Source organism: Gallus gallus, chromosome 20 (assembly GCF_016699485.2).
Source record: "Gallus gallus isolate bGalGal1 chromosome 20, bGalGal1.mat.broiler.GRCg7b, whole genome shotgun sequence".
Taxonomy (NCBI): Eukaryota; Metazoa; Chordata; class Aves; order Galliformes; family Phasianidae; genus Gallus; species Gallus gallus.
In genome coordinates this window covers 9,040,906-9,056,815 of record NC_052551.1, presented here as the reverse complement: position 1 = coordinate 9,056,815, position 15,910 = coordinate 9,040,906, and the positions used below count along the sequence as shown (strand labels likewise).

Sequence of the window (15,910 nt, the reverse complement as noted above, 5' to 3'; positions counted from 1 at the left end):
GGCCCCGCGCCGCGCGCCTTCCCCTCCCTCCCGCCTGCGCCGGGCCGCGCTCTCCCGGCGTGCTCCGCGTTCAGGGCCTGACGTCACCGCAGCCCGGCGCCCGCCGCCATTGGAGTTGGCCGTTCGGGTTCCGTCCCTCGCAGCGGCCCGGCGCAGGCGGGCAGGCCCGGGGGCATGTGAAGGGACGGGGCCGGCAGGGCACGGCGAGGCGCGCGACCGGCGCCGGCCTACCGTCCCCCGGGCCCCCTGAGGAGACGCCGAGCGGCGGCGCGCGGGCCCCTTCCCCTCCCCCTCGGCCCATTCCCCTCCCCGGCCCTGTGCACAGAGGCGCCGCCGCCGCCGCCCCTCCGCCAGCCCCGGAGCTCCCAGCGGCCCCGCCTCCCTCCCGGCCTCTCTGCTGAACCACGGCGGCCCTGTACATGAATTATGTCTGCCACAAGCGTTGACCCTCAGGTAAGCGGCGCGGGGCCGGGGGTGGCCCTGCTCCTCTCGGCGCTTGCGGGCCCGGATCGCTGTCGATACCTTCGCCCGAAGGCACAGCGCGCTGCTGCGGCCGTGCGGGGTGTCTGTGGGGCGGGCCGGGGGTGGATGAGCCCTGAAAGCTGCGCCTCGAGCTCGGCTCAGACAGCCCCCGGTGCGTTACAGCTGTTTTCTGTGGGAACCCCCATCCTTCCCCATCAGCTGTGTGTTGGTATGAACGTTCTCCTAAAATCAACTTCTTTGTTTTCCTTTTTGTTTGTTTGTGTCTTTTCCTGCACCCAATCGTGTGCTGTGGCTTTCCAGAGACCGAAAGGACAGGATAATAAAGGTGAGGATCACGCTGAGATGTTGCTGTTGAAGCAGCCCCTGTAGGAGATGAGCTCTGCAGGTACCTGTGGGTTAGCAGCCCTGTGGGTAACATCTGGAACAAAGGAAGTTGTGCTTTGTTTCAGAGATATATAAACTGTTATTTGCATGGTCTTGAGTGCATCCCACTTATTGCTATGGAGTTTACAGTGGGAAGAAATGGGAGATAATACCAAGCGTACTTACAGACTCCTCATTTCCTTGTAATAACAAAAAACTATAAGGGTATCTGTTCACTGTAGGAGTATTTCTATATACTTTGCATAGTCGTTTCCTGCTATACAAATACAGTTCCATCACTGGACTGCTATTGGCTCTACAGGTATGATCTGTGATAAATAGCCCTACAAACTTAATTATATCTATTTAAAACTCCTCAAGTAATTAATTGCTGGAGATAATGAACTTCTTATGCCAACATCCATGCTCCATCTGATTTCTAATTTCAGTAAGTCATTCAAGAAACGGATTGATTCTATGATCGCTATGTACGCATGTAATTGTTTAGCTTTAGAGAAGGGCAGTATCTTCAACTCAAATGCTTTCCAATTTATCATAACGTGCCTTAAGTCCAGCTATCTTTGCTCACAAGAAGTTTGACTGTTTCCAATACTGGTGTATGCTCTTTTGCTTCCATTGACAATCTTTCCAGAGTTGTTCTCATAAATTCCCAAACTTGCTTGCTAAACACTTAAGTCTTGTGTGGCTTTACTTCATATGTTCTATAGAACAGTAGCTGTATTTTCTCATCACATAATGTGGTGTTTGAGCTTTTATTCTTGTCATTTAAAATGACAAAGGAAATCATTTGGCATAATCCAATAAATTTTGCTTTTGTATAGCTTTAAGTCATGGGTTCTGATTGCTTTTCACATAAGAATTTATTTGCCTTGCCGAAATGCCTACTTATATCTCTTTTACACACTTTGAAGATTTACATTTTGATTAAAAATGGCAGAATATCAAGGCACACAGCAGTCGTTGTTTATAATTAAATGTAAGCCCACCTGATCTCACTGTAGCTAACTTAACTTAGGCAGTAAACACCACATGCTGGGAGAGCTGTGAATTAGTTTCTGAGAGTTCTAATTATGGACCAAAACATCAGATGTTTCCTAATTTATTTCTTATACAGAACTCCTATATTTTTTGGCTCAGAGATGATTCACAGGGGTTGTGTGTTCACTCACTTGTAGGAAAGCTTGATTTTTAAAAACTTAAAAAACTGAGCTTGAGTAAGCGGTAATTGGGACAAAAGTGTTCTGTATGTCTTTAAGATTCTTCATGCTGTGAAGAAGTGTGGCTTTTCCTAAAGTGACATGAAGTGAAACTCTACTGAAGCACTTCTAAGCGGTATCATAATGTCTTGTAACTTTTTCTTTTGTAGTACAAAATGGTTCGTTACATCAAAAGGATACAGTTCACGACAACGATTTTGAACCTTACCTTTCTGGGCAGTCAAATCAGGTTGGTGTGTTTTTTCACTTTTTTCTTTATCTTAAGCATGCTTTTGGTACCCAATTCCATAGGATGGCGTTGTGGAAGAAAATTCCTTAAAGACATGGAAAAAGAAATGACTAGCATATTGTGTTACTTAATAATACAACTAGCCTTGTGCTCACAAAGCTAATATTACCTTGTGGTATCCAGATGGCTACTAGTGAAAACTATGTTAATGCTCCAAGTAGTGTCTGCTCATTTCTCCTCATGTTGCAGGTTATTGATATGGTTGGACTATGACAAACTACGTGATTTTGCACTTCTTTGATAGGCGATTTGCATGTGGGAGTCTGGAGTTCCTGATTTTTGGGGTCTCACAATTCATCTTTTTCAGTAATCCTAGGTGTTAATATTGTTGAAATTTGGATATTGCTTTTAAGAAAAGATTGCAGATGTCCTGCTTGCTTTTCTCACCTCAGCAAATATTGCTCTTCTTTCCTGTTCTCTGAAATATCTCGAGTCTGACAAACATATCATTTTAAAGGTAATGAACACCCTGTAATGCTAACTGAATAAAACAGTTCACAGTCACCATTCAGAACTTAAATACTGTTGTAGTCATAAAAATCTTCTAGCTGAAGTAATTTTTGACTTAACTTTCGATCTTGTTAAAGTGAATGAAATGTTTAGAAACTTGAGAGACTTGGCAGGGGTACACCTGTTATTTCTTTTAAAAAGTGCAGTTCAGCCTGAAGCTGATAGATGCCACTGTTAATGTTGGTGACGTTGCTGAACTTGCTGGCAAAAAAGTCTCTATGTGCTTTAAAAAAAAAAAAATGTAGGTACCTACGTACACTAAAGCATAACTCCATTGGCTCTTTTTTAATGCTGCAACAAGAAGTTGGTGTGCTGCAAGAAATCATCTTAACAGTTCTAAGTGGAAAGTGCCAATAGCATTAAATAGGACTCTGATTTTGTACTGCTTGGAGAAAGGATTCCCTCCCTAATCAATACAGTGGTTGTTAAAAAAAAAATAAATAGCGAACAGTCAAGGATAATTTTGTTGAAATGAACGTGACTGCTGTTGTGGTGAAGGATCTGTGACAGGGTTTCTCTTAAATGCTCTGGCATAATGCCAGTCAAAATAGATTGAATGCTTAGCAAGCATCTTTACAGAAACTTTCCTTAATAGTGTTAGAAACCTTGCTGAAACTTTACAGACTGTGGCTACAGGGGGTGAGTCTCAGTAATTGTCTAGAATCCTTTAGCAGAAATACTGCAGAACAAAACACCTTTCTCTAGATTACTTCTCAGTCTTAACAAAATGTTTACCTGTGGAATATACAAAGATAAGTATTTCAAGCTGTTCTCCCCTCCTTTTTGCCAGTGTTTGTTTTTGTGTTTTTCCTGTGTTAACAGTTTAAGAAATAATGCAATGACATTAATCTTGATTTGGAGTCTCCCAGAGAAAAATGTTTTCCTATAGTAAATATAGATTCTTCTGGCTTCAAAAGCATAGAAAACTTCATCCATTTTGAAGGATCTTCTCATAGGAAAGTAGATCGTACATATTTTGTTGGTGATAGAATTTGTACGTGAAGGCAGTGTGAGCATTGGCAGCAGTGATGTTTTTTGAATCAGTGACATTGAATTTAGGCTGCTGAGATCTCAGTAGTGGCTGTGGTGCTGACCTGAGTCTTGGTGGCATTTTATGGTGCCATTCTTTATGTGGAAATGGTATTAATTTTGATGCTATTGAAGGGAATAAACTGAAAAATGGGTAGTAAAAATAAGTGTAATTTATCAATTGGATATTAATGCTCATCATTTTACTTCATTTTCTGAATAAGCTAAGAAACAATCTTATGTTTGGAAAAATGACTGGAGTTCCACTGCTGTTTTGCTGGCTTTTGTTCAGGATTGGGATCTTGCAGTTTGAAAGGAATCTTAGTTCCTCTTCTGAAAATCACCTTTCTCTGTGAGTAAGGAAAGGGTAACTACTGTTCAACTCATTAACAGGAGATGTTGAGCTTCCTTCCTCCTTGCTGGTAATTACATTTAGAGTATCTTTTTAGAATGTCTCCGGTATATGTTTCATGCTTATTTAAAGAATAAAAAATCTCGTAATATTCAGTATTTATTCTTTTCCATTATTGAATGTGAGAAACACATTGAATGTTTCACAATACTGCGTCAGCAGAAGATTGTAGGGGAAGAAAAGGCTTCTCAACCTGTTCTGAAAGACAGCTGAGAAGGAGTAAAGGAGTTAAAACTGGAATTTTAGAGAGGAATTTGCTGGTTTATGACAGGTCAGTCTTTTATTTCATGGAGTGAAAAAGATGTTCTGTTTGGAAGGACAGTTGTAGATGCTCTTGAACATTTGTAGCTTTACTGTTGAGGGCGGAAGAGACTTTGAGAAACAATTTAATAGGATTTGTCACAAACAGTTTGGCTTCCTGGCATGTATCGTGTCTGCGTACCTGCCTCTAGCACATCAGTCAACTTAATTTCAGTTTCTAGTGACTGGATTGGCTTATTCCAGACTTGACACGTTTCTCAGTATGGGATCTCACTGTGGTCCTATCTGAAAGAAGTAGCCTTTGTATGTTTCACCACCTCAGGTATGCTTTGCTTGTTAAGATCTGTTGGCTCTTCAAAACAATCTCGTAATGAGGTCTGTGTTCGTACTACTGTTTGCTGTCATATTAAAGTAGTTTCACCTACAACTTTATGATAGTTAAGATATACTAAATATCCTTAGTCTTCTGAGATACAGAACATATTGTTATAGAAGTTCCTTGAAATATTTTAGAGTGTTAGCAGATGAGGTAATTCCAGTAGAAGCCACAAAAGACTCTATACTAATGTAACTAAGTTTGTTACAGACTCAAAATCTCAAGTACTAACATATTGTGAACCAGTAGTACTGGAGCATATTGTGAATGTGCAGATAGGACCAAAATACATCAAGTTGTTGTTGGAATATAAAGTAAGATTTGTAATTAGAAATTAATTACCCTATCCCTGTTGTTCTTTTCTGGTTGGTGATGTAGTGATTCTGTGATTCTATGTAGTGCTGTGGCTTTTTGTATACAGTTTTACATATCTGAAGTTACTTTTTTTCTTTAACAGAACAGTAGCTATCCATCAATGACTGATCCTTATCTGTCAAGTTATTATCCACCATCTATTGGGTTTCCCTACTCTCTCAGTGAAGCGCCATGGTCTACAGGAGGAGATCCTCCTATCCCGTATCTCACCACCTATGGACAGCTCAGTAATGGAGATCATCATTTTATGCATGATGCTGTTTTTGGACAGCCTGGGGGTCTGGGAAATAATATCTATCAACACCGGTTTAACTTTTTCCCTGAAAATCCTGCCTTCTCAGCTTGGGGAACAAGTGGATCCCAAGGACAGCAGACTCAAAGTTCAGCATATGGGAGCAGTTACAGCTATCCACCTAGTTCACTGGGAGGTACCATCGTGGATGGACAAACAGGATTTCATAATGATACATTAAATAAAGCTCCTGGAATGAACAGTATTGAACAGGGAATGGTCGGACTTAAGATTGGTGGAGATGTTACAACTTCAGCTGTGAAAACAGTAGGTTCTGTTGTTAACAGTGCTGGGATGACAGGTGCCCTCTCTGGTAATGGTGGATCAAATGTAAACTTGCCAGTATCTAAACCAACTTCTTGGGCTGCTATAGCTAGCAAACCTGCAAAACCACAGCCTAAAATGAAAACAAAAACTGGACCTGTGATTGGAGGAGCATTGCCGCCTCCTCCTATAAAGCATAATATGGACATAGGTACTTGGGACAATAAGGGTCCTGTGGCGAAAGTTCCTGCTCCCCAGCAGATACCTTCTCCTCAGTCTGTTCCACAGCCACAGCAACAAATTGTTCAGCCTGTTCCAGCTCAGCCTCCTCCATTGACTCAACCACAGTATCAGAGCCCTCAACAGCCACCCCAAAATCGCTGGATTGCTCCTCGCAACAGAAATGCAGCTTTTGGCCAAAGTGGAGGAACTGGTAATGACAGCAATTCAGCTGGCAGTACCCAGCCTAACCCTGTTCCAAGTGGTGAGTCCCATCCTGTTCTTGAAAAACTGAAAGCTGCTCACAGCTATAATCCTAAAGATTTTGAATGGAACCTTAAAAATGGACGTGTGTTCATAATAAAGAGCTATTCTGAGGATGATATTCATCGTTCCATTAAGTATTCTATTTGGTGTAGTACGGAGCATGGCAACAAACGCCTGGACAGTGCTTTTCGGTCCATGAATAGCAAGGGTCCGGTCTACTTGCTATTCAGTGTCAATGGCAGTGGACACTTCTGTGGAGTTGCAGAGATGAAATCACCTGTGGACTATGGCACCAGTGCAGGTGTCTGGTCTCAGGACAAGTGGAAGGGGAAATTTGATGTCAAGTGGATCTTTGTGAAGGATGTGCCCAACAACCAGCTCCGACACATCAGGCTGGAGAACAATGACAACAAACCTGTTACAAACTCCCGTGACACACAGGAGGTGCCCTTAGAAAAAGCAAAACAAGTGCTTAAAATTATTGCTACTTACAAGCACACGACCTCCATCTTTGATGACTTTTCTCATTATGAAAAGCGCCAAGAAGAGGAGGAGGTGGTGCGGAAGGTAAACTTATTAAAAAATTTATTTTATACACAGATATGGGGAAAATGAAATGTGAAGGCTGCTATAATGGAGAAAATGTAAGTAGGAATTAAAAATGTTTTTAATACATCTCAACTGATGCTTATTTATGTGACATAATTTCATAGCAAGTATATTTCAAAGCAAAAGCACTGGCGCAGGTAAAGGAGGTTATGTCCAGGGTTTTGTAGTATCGTAAAGCAATTAATAGATTAGAAACAAGTTTCTATTTTAGAGTTGCCTCATAAGCATTTTGCTTCATAAACATGAGGTATTTAAGTACTGTTTGACTGGAACTTGTCTATCCAAATTGATACCTGTGTTGGCATTTGACATTTGTGTATTACCTTTAAGAGCAGGAAGATTGATCCTACTGGGAAAGAAGTTATATAAAATTGATGGAATATGGAATAGTGTTAGGAAGATTGTTCCTGCTGCTGAATCCCCATGTATGTTACTACTTGGGTAAATAAAGGCAAATTGTTCTCAGGACTAGTATGTTTATTAATTCCTGAAAAGTCTTGAGTGAGGATGCATGAGAAGCTGGGGCAGTAACTGGGAAAGCATGATAAATATTTTATATACCCTTTCATGGCCCCAAGAGTCATCTGTCCCATGACCTCAGTTTCAAGAACACCTTTCTCTAATTAGGCAGCCTGGAAGTTATGTACTGACAAAACACTAGGCGTTGGGGTGTGTAATTATCACTTAGGTAACACTTACAAGTTTCTCTATCAAAAGTGTTTCGTGCACATTTTTGAATAGTGTTTTAAATAAAGCATTTATTGAGCAGGCTGGTTTAGTGCAGCTTATGCTTGCTTTTGAATGTTTTTAAAGCAAGGGTTGGTGGTGATGGTGAAATTGAACTTGCTGTTTTAATGGCTTTACTGGCATTTAAGAATTAAGATAAATTTGTTTCAGCTCATCTTCTTAGAATGTACCCTTAAGTTGTGAGAGGAAAGGAGATCAGTGTCTTAAGGACTTCCAGCTCAACTTTTTCTAAGCATCTGATATGACATATGTAGCATACTTCAACACAGCAGGGATGGCAAGTTTTTGTTCTGTACTCTCTGCGGGGTTTCACAAACCAAAACCTAAAAGTCATTATCTCAACATCTCATTCATTCAGTACATGATTGGCAATTCAATATTTAACACAACCTGTATCTCAAGGAGAGCGGTTTTCATGTGTGGGATGGAACCTAAATAACCACAGAATGACTGGAGTTGGAATGTACCTTTAAAGATTACCTGGTTTCAACCCCATGTCCCATGGCAGGGACACCTTCCACTAGATCACATTACTCAAAGTCCTGTCCAGCTTGACCACGAGCACTTCTGAGGATGGGGCGACTGCAGCTTCTCTGGGCAGGTTGTTCCAATGCCCCACCGTTCTCAAAATAAACAATTTATTTTCCTATATGTAATACAGATCTACCCTCTTTTATTTAAAAATCAGCTACCCTCTGCCCTGTCCCTATGTTCCCTGACCAAGAGTCCCTCACCAGCTTTTCTGTATTCTCCTCTGGATACTGGCCTTCTCCAGGCTGAATAATCCTAACTCTCAGCCTGTCTTCCTAGGAGAGGTGTCCCAGCACTCTGATCATCTCTGTGACCCTCCTCTGGACCTGCTCCGACAGGTCCATGTCTCTTGTACTGGGAGTTGCACAGTTGAACGGAGTGCTGCATGTGGAGTCTCATGAGGGTGGAATAAAGGGGGAGAATGACATCCCTTGATCTACTGTGCAAATTTCTCTAGAGCAAGTCAAGTCAACTTCTTACAGTCTAGGGAGGAGATTGGTTCCGTTTTTCATGCTGAGTCTCCCTGTGACTTGTTACCAAGGCTGGAGGGGAGAATAATGTGTGTGAGGAGTGGGAGTGCTGGGAAATCTGAAACAGTTGGTGCATATTTGCATCAAGTAGTGAAAGTGATAGGCATCCAGCCTTCCTGAACTGTTAACTCAGTTGCCTGAGGAGGTTCAGATGGCAGCTTACTGAATGCTGAGCTTCCTTTGCTTTGAAGTAGCTCAGTGTGCTGATGTTCCTATTGGGCTGACCCCACTTCGCGTTATTTTCATACACATAGCTATTTTGCACTTTCAGTTCAAGCACTAATATGATATGCTTGCTTAGGTCACCGCTTCTATAACAGGATTGCTTTTCAAAATAGTAATGTCTTTTTTTGCCTCATTTAAAGCTGAGGCTCTAGCTTGTATGGCACATGCAGAAAATAAAGCTTGAAGTTTAACATTTCTGAGATTCATCTGGATGGGTTAGAAAATAGCACAGGGCACAGGAAATCAGAGTGCACTGAGGAAGGTGGTAGTGCTGGAGAAATACAGCAGACAACGGTGAGGGTGTGAAAAGAAAGGTACTGCTCACTGGGATGCCTTCTATGAAATTGTCTGGAAAGTTAATTTCTTTTCCACTCTTATTGTATAAATGAACATAAGAAGTCTAGCTGATTACCGTAAGTGTTTCTTTGCAGGACATACATACAATTAGACTTACTGTTGTGAAGTTCCTGCTATTGCACCATCCTTAGTATGCCAAAATTAACTTTCCTATGACCATTTTTCAATATTGCTGGTTAAGGCAACTTAAATGACTTTTTTGGATGGTTATTTGCATGTGTAGCATCAAAATTAGGTTTCAAGTTGGTGTGGCTGTTGTTTCTTTTTTAATGCATTGTACTCTGTTTAGCAGTAAAATTTCTTGTTACAAATCATGCCTCTGTTTCATCACAGTCACAATTACAAAAGGCTGGAAGTCCTTAGAATTTACTCATGGAGAGCTTGAATGCTTTTATTTCATTTATAACGTGTTTAGTAGGGAAAAGAATGACGTCATGTAATCTATTTGATGCAAGCCACTAGAATTCAGGTTTTTTTAATGTGAACATCTTTCTAGCCAGTGTTTCCTTAACTAGTGGTTGATTTCTTCATGCTGGTGTACAAGTCCAGCTTCTGATGTGCCATAGTTATAAGCTTTTTTTTTTTGGCCTAATGTAATGATCCAGAGCTGGGAAAGGAGTAAGCCAAAGAGCAAGTGGTATGGAATCTGTCCTGCCCACTGCTTTTCTTGCTCAGTTCCAAAAGCTGCTGCAGCATGGATGTACCCACAGAGAGAGCAAATTCTGTGATCAGCTCATAAAACATGACGTTGCAATGCATGTGAGATAATCTTTAGAAAGAAAATAAGGGCTTGTAAAGAAAAGCAACTTGTTGCGGGTTTTTGTGTTTTCGTTTGCAACGTGTGGTAGGACAGAAATAGTTCTACTTACTGTAAAATGTCTGCAGTTCATCTTTGCAGATCTGTGTTTAACTGTGTGTCCCTGGTATTGTGTGCTCACCTCTGGTCTGTGTCGTAACAGTCTGTGATTCCAAGGTCTGCTCCTTGGTGTCACTGAAACTGCAGAGGAGTTGCATCTCAGGAAGCTCTGGGATCAACAAGCTTATTTCTTCTTTTCAGCAAATCTGCACTGTAAGGTGTTAGAGTGATATTCAGCCATCCCCTGACCACCACTATTGCACTATTGAGCTATGTCCCAAAGTACCACATCTACACTTACACTCTTTGGAAGGGGAGTCCACCATGCAGCTTCTGTTTGCCGTGGATAGCTTAAATTGTGATGCTGTTTAGCAGTGGTCAGTGGCTCACTTTGTGATTGGTGTCCACAAGCTTCAGTAAAGAAACAGTTTGAGCCTGAAAGGCTGGGCTGATGTATTTGACTTAAGATAAAAGTGAAAGCAGTAGTTCTGTTAAGTACAAAATACTTTATAATGTATTTCTAGTTGTTGTGAAATAAAGAGTATCAGCCTTGAAATCAGTTTTTGTTCAAGACTGTGCTGCTGCTGCAGCAGCTAAAGTAATCCAGAAAGCAGAATGTTACAGATCCCTATTCTAATTGGGAATGATGGTATACCATACCTTCCTTACCGTGACCTTCATATGCTATCAGCTTGGGGTGACTGCAGGTATTTACTCAGCTGTTCCATTTGTAGATGTACCTTAGTATTAAGTTCTTAGCAAAGCATTGGATTGTCAGGTACTTTAAAATATAGCAGCATTGTTTTTCTTATAACAAAGCATATAATCGTTGTCTGGGGTCACATCAGTGCTGTAATACTTTTGCTCATTCATCTGACTAAAATCTTTTAACTGTTTTTAACTCTTTTCTCTTTACAGGAACGTCAGAATCGAAACAAACAATAAGGATATAAACATACAGTTTGATATATATATATATATACTAGAACTGATATTAAATTCGACTGAGAAACAAAATTGAAGTATTCTGGTGCTGTATCCTGGCATCAGGACCAACTAAAGCTTTCAGCTCCAATATATCTTCTCGTGCAGGGGAAATTAAGTTGTTGCATCTTTGTAGTTTATTTTTGCCCAAGTGGATCTGCATTAATTTGTATCTTTTTCTATGTAAAATTCTGTAGAAATCATTAATAAAGGTGTGTCTCTTTTTATTTTTTTAAGTTGGTAAACAGTTATATTAACCTAATGTGGGACCTATACATGAGCATACTAAAGTGTCAGTGCTTCCCAAAGACTTTATTTTGGCACAAATTCTGTTCCTATAGATACGGAGATCATGGAGAATACATGACTAATCTTCCTTTATCCTCTTCCCAATCCCCATTTCTTCATGGCAAACCTAAGAAACCACGCATTGATATATTTTTTTTGTCTTTCTTTTTGCCATTTAAAAACCTTTTGAAGATAACTGCACTTCAGCATTTAGAGGTGGAAACGATGGGGTTTGAGATCAGTTTGTGCAGCTGCTGTGCCTCTTTATTTATCTGTACGATTACACTTCTAAAATCGCTAACGCGCCATCGTTGGTTTTTTCTGTCTGGTAGAAAATCAGATTGTCAGTGGAATTGTTTCTCTGCAAAAGATTTCCCTTCCACATTCTGTTAAGCAGTGCTTCAGTGTGCATTTGTTATACCATATCCTGCCGGGGGTGAGCGCGATGCTTTCTCTCAGCCATAATTCTGCTTTATGGTTTTTGTAGCTTGATAATTAAATAATAATGTGATGCTATCAACATTGCAGGGGTTTTGGACGATGTGTTTAAACCTGTTTCAGCTTCAGGTGTTATTAGTTAATTGCAGATCATTTTTAATCCTCCCTCCATTACTCCCCCCCACCCTTCCCCCCCCAATCCCAATGCCATTTAAAGTTTTTATACCAATAATGCTGAGCTTTAACGTAGGAACTAATAGTATGGATAATATGATGGATTATGCCTCAGATGTTTAAAATTGACAGTGTGTATGTCTAATTTCTTTCTGTTGGATGAGTAAAGAAACCTGTTTTAAGAAAAATGAATTTGCTGTCATGTTTTTGTGGAGTGAGGGGACTGTCAGAGAGCCTGTCACCAACCGGAGTTCCAATTAAGCATGGAAATGGTGCTCATGTCCGCTGCTCTAGCACACTGAATCTGCACGTGTTTATCGTAGAGGATCTTTTACTATATTAGAAAGCAAGTATCTTCTGAATACTATTTACTCCAAAAGGACCTCCAATTTAAATAAAGTTTAATCTGTATCATTTAGACTTGTATTTAGAACATATAACTGTCTCTGGACTGTTACTGCCTGTAAGGAGTAATGGACAGCATCGGATTAACTTTTTCCTCTAGGAGAATACAAGCCTTAATAAACAATACATATTTAGCAAGCTTGATGTCATTTTCGTTTTTTCCGTACTGTCATTTATGTTCCTATGTTACAATCTTTCCATTACACAAGCTCATGAGTTACATTTAATGCGAGAGGTGTTTTGGTTACAACAGGTTGGATGTTGGCTATTGGCATGCTTGGTGTTTGCTGAGGACTCTGCCGAGGGCACTTCAGGCAGTCTGAATGCTTCCATCCCGAGGAGGTATGCACACACACCATGGTTGTCATTTGTGCTTTCCCTTCTGAAGCTGTAGCTCAGACTTGGGAGTTGCCCCATAGCCTTCAGTGCTGCAGGTGTGGGGCAATGGGAGGAGAAAAGAACCTTCCAAAGAGGGGTAAAGTGCTCCGAACTGTTTCTTTTACAACGACGAGCTGTATTTTGCCCCTCTCGTTTTTGCAATTTGACTTTTTTTTTTTTTTTTAAATTGGCTTTTTAAAGCAATACTGCATTTTACAACAAGAAAAGGATGTGCTGTTAGCTTCTGCTGGTCGAGGCAGGAGGTTTACAGCTGGTGAGTGTAGAGCTGAGAAGAGTTCAGCTCCATTCTGACCCTAAAGAGAAAACTTAGTTACACAACTTCCATTTGTTTTCTTAATTTAGATCTGGAAAGTTTATTTGCTGTGATTTAACTGGAGACAATGCAAATATTCTTCTACCAGAGGGAGAGAACTGTTATCTCCACCTGGTTTGGCTGTGTGGTTAAGGAAAGTTGCAGTGCATCTCAACCTGTTCTCTGGCCTTATGAGCAGCAGAAAAAGTCCATAACTTCAGCATGTAGAGGTTCCCCTTACAGGGATTGCAGCATTTTGTGGCCGCGTTGTGCAGCAGCTCAGTTAATGCAGGGAGAAAGCATTCCACAATGGGGAAAATGATCCCTTTTACTACTGCTGTGAGCAGTGCTAGGAGGGCTGAAATGCAGGCTGCAAGTCAAACACATTTTCAATCAACTGTCTTTCCAGCTTTAAAGAGACACAGCTTTGTGTGTGTACAAATGGCACTGTGAGGTGGGGAAAGCATTTGTCTGCTGTCTGTTCTAGAATAACGTCATAGGTTTTAATTGTTCCTTCTCTAAACCAAGTGGTGTTTCCAAAGGAACTTGCCTTTGTGCTTTATGTCAGAGCACTGGAGAACACAGGTTGTGCAAAGAGCCTGGCTTTGCTCTCCCATGTTCATAATGCTGAAGTGACTGAGCTGTGTGCCACGTGCCAGAGGGACTCTGGGCTCTGTGAGGTCTGTGCTTCCCTGCTGTGCTACTGGGTTCACTTCTGTATTTCATGTGGGATTTTGGAGCGTGTTTGGTGATCCCTTAAGTTAAGAAGCCCCACGTGGAGGTGTGCTGATGTGGCTTCCATACATCTGCAGTGCTTTCTGCAGCATCCCCACTCCTTTTGCCTGAGTTCCGTGGGTGAGCGGTCAGCACAGAGATGACCACACGTGTTGAAGAACGCACTCACAGAGCTGATCCATGCACTGCCTCTTAGTGACTGCTTCAGTCTGGAGCGTGTGGGCGGATTTATGCCATCTGTCTGTTTATAAGTTATATTCGAGGAATTATTTTTACCTGGGAGGTTTCCGTGGCAACAGACAGTTGGTAAAGTTTTCCCCAAACTCACTTCTGCTCCATCAGGAGGACACGGTGTTTGCTGTGGCTTCGGTAACGAGGATGGTGTGAAAGGGGTGCATGTGCTATGGGGTGGGTAAGAAAGCACTGCTATCCCAGATCTTTGGGAATGTTCCGTGTGAAGGTTGCACAGCGTGGATCTGAAGGAGATGTTGGGTTCTTTTGCACAGGTGACCTGATATGGAGCTGGGAAGAGGGCTGGCGGCCCGCAGAGGACATCGGGGGCTGCGTGGGGAGTGCTGTGAGGGAAGAAATTGCCAGTAGGGCCTCCCTTTATGGGACATCGTTAGGTTATGAGATACCAAAGGGATCGTGATGATGGTTGGAAGCACGGTGGGATTTTCTGGTCCTAAAGGTGCTTTCTAAAAAGGCCAATTCTGACCTGAAATAGGGGTGGTGGGAGGGGTAACGCAGGGCAAGAACCAGTAAGTGATTTTTACCATCCGGGAGTAAAGAGAACTCCAAAAGATTTCCTGATGCTAAAAGGAAGGAGCAGCAGTATTGAGCTCCTATGGGAAACGTAATCTGCCCACGGTGAGTACAATACAGGGTGGGGAAGAAGAGAGGCTTTATGAGCCAGCTATCACACACAGGGTTTTAGTTGTTGTTTTTCTTTTGTCAGATGGGCACTCATACATATGTGTGCGTGTTGTATGTCTCACACGTGTACGTGCATAGCTGTATGCCTGGGAGAGACATATCATAAGAAATAGTGCTGGTTTTGTCTTCGTGTGAATGAGAAGACATTGCTGCATACCTGAGCTGCCACACCTGGGCACGGCCCGCTGCCTGCAGCCTCACCTTGCTGGTAACAAGAAATGCATTTTCCAGCCAGATCGTTTCCCAGCAATGAAACTGTTCCTAAAACCTGAAGGCAGCACTGACTCCTTCAGGCAGGCGTGGAGAAAGCAGTTCTGCCTTTGCTTTCAGGTTGCAAAGCCCTGGGATGGTAGATGTGCTCCGATGGTGTTTGCATGGAATCTGTGCCCGTATGCATCGGTTCCAAATCTCACCAAACAGCTGCAAAATGAGGTCCTCCTGCCTGGCATTGCCCGGGTTCCCGTTCTGTGTGGGGTTTCAGAATGCATGGAGAGGGTGGGGTGTGTGTGACACCCGCTGAGCACCGTCCCATGGAGCTCTCACCGCAGCTTCCCATGAATCCCATAACTGCAGCCGTGCAGCTGTTCATCCCCCTCCGTGGGCCTGTGTGTGCCACTGGCACTGCTTGTTCCTAAAGGCTTTGTCGAAAGAAGAAGGGGGAGAATACAAAAAGCAGAGCTCCAGCAGCTCGGTTAGGAAAAAGGAGGGTTGTTTGTTTGGTGCAGGAGGCACCACGGAACGGAACGCGATGTTCAGGAGCAAATTGCAGCTCCCTGCCCCGGGGAGCTCTGTCTCACCTTGCTGCCTTTTGTTCCTCTCCAGACAAGCTGGCTGTACGCTGCAGCCCAGGAACAGTTTCCTTCTGACACAGAAGGTTTCCATTATTACCTTCCTGCTCGCATCTTTTGTTTCTGGGCAATTTCCAGAGCATAAAGCCACGGCACATCCACTTATTCTGGGACTCCCCATCTCAGTCATTAGCTTCTTTTGCAAAGCCTTGTCCACTGCGTGCTGTAAGCCTAATTG

The 15,910-nt window shown here is 42.3% G+C and overlaps 1 protein-coding gene and 1 long non-coding RNA gene across 4 annotated transcripts; one reads left to right on the top strand and one right to left on the bottom strand.

The window, feature by feature from the left end:
• Positions 1-72: 72 nt before the first annotated feature.
• YTHDF1 (YTH N6-methyladenosine RNA binding protein 1) lies at positions 73-12,660 on the top strand. Of its 3 annotated transcripts, XM_040650685.2 has the most exons (6): positions 371-453; positions 784-808; positions 2,234-2,313; positions 4,205-4,334; positions 5,419-6,945; positions 11,152-12,660. In XM_040650685.2, exons 5-6 carry the CDS (start codon positions 5,437-5,439, stop codon positions 11,176-11,178), a joined length of 1,536 nt encoding a protein of 511 aa, XP_040506619.1. In that variant the 5' UTR covers positions 371-453; positions 784-808; positions 2,234-2,313; positions 4,205-4,334; positions 5,419-5,436; the 3' UTR covers positions 11,179-12,660. The 3 variants fall into 3 exon arrangements, with proteins under 3 accessions (NP_001012851.2, XP_040506618.1, XP_040506619.1); NM_001012833.2 differs by lacking the exon at positions 4,205-4,334 and having other exon boundaries at positions 73-453; XM_040650684.2 differs by lacking the exon at positions 4,205-4,334 and having other exon boundaries at positions 73-453; positions 784-868.
• On the bottom strand, positions 2,226-10,364 carry LOC121107355. Its single transcript, XR_005841350.2, has 2 exons — positions 10,247-10,364; positions 2,226-2,398 (listed from the first exon to the last, which is right to left on the bottom strand). It is a non-coding gene; the product is annotated as an uncharacterized LOC121107355 (long non-coding RNA).
• Positions 12,661-15,910: the final 3,250 nt, after the last annotated feature.

What these genes read in the sequence shown, in the direction of transcription:
- YTHDF1 (NM_001012833.2), top strand. Translation starts at nt 427, where the DNA reads ATGTCTGCCACAAGCGTTGACCCTCAG. An exon ending in CCACAAGCGTTGACCCTCAG is followed by an intron (nt 454 to 783) that starts GTAAGCGGCGCG and finishes GTGGCTTTCCAG; the next exon opens with AGACCGAAAGGACAGGATAA. An exon ending in TTTCTGGGCAGTCAAATCAG is followed by an intron (nt 2,314 to 5,418) that starts GTTGGTGTGTTT and finishes TTTCTTTAACAG; the next exon opens with AACAGTAGCTATCCATCAAT.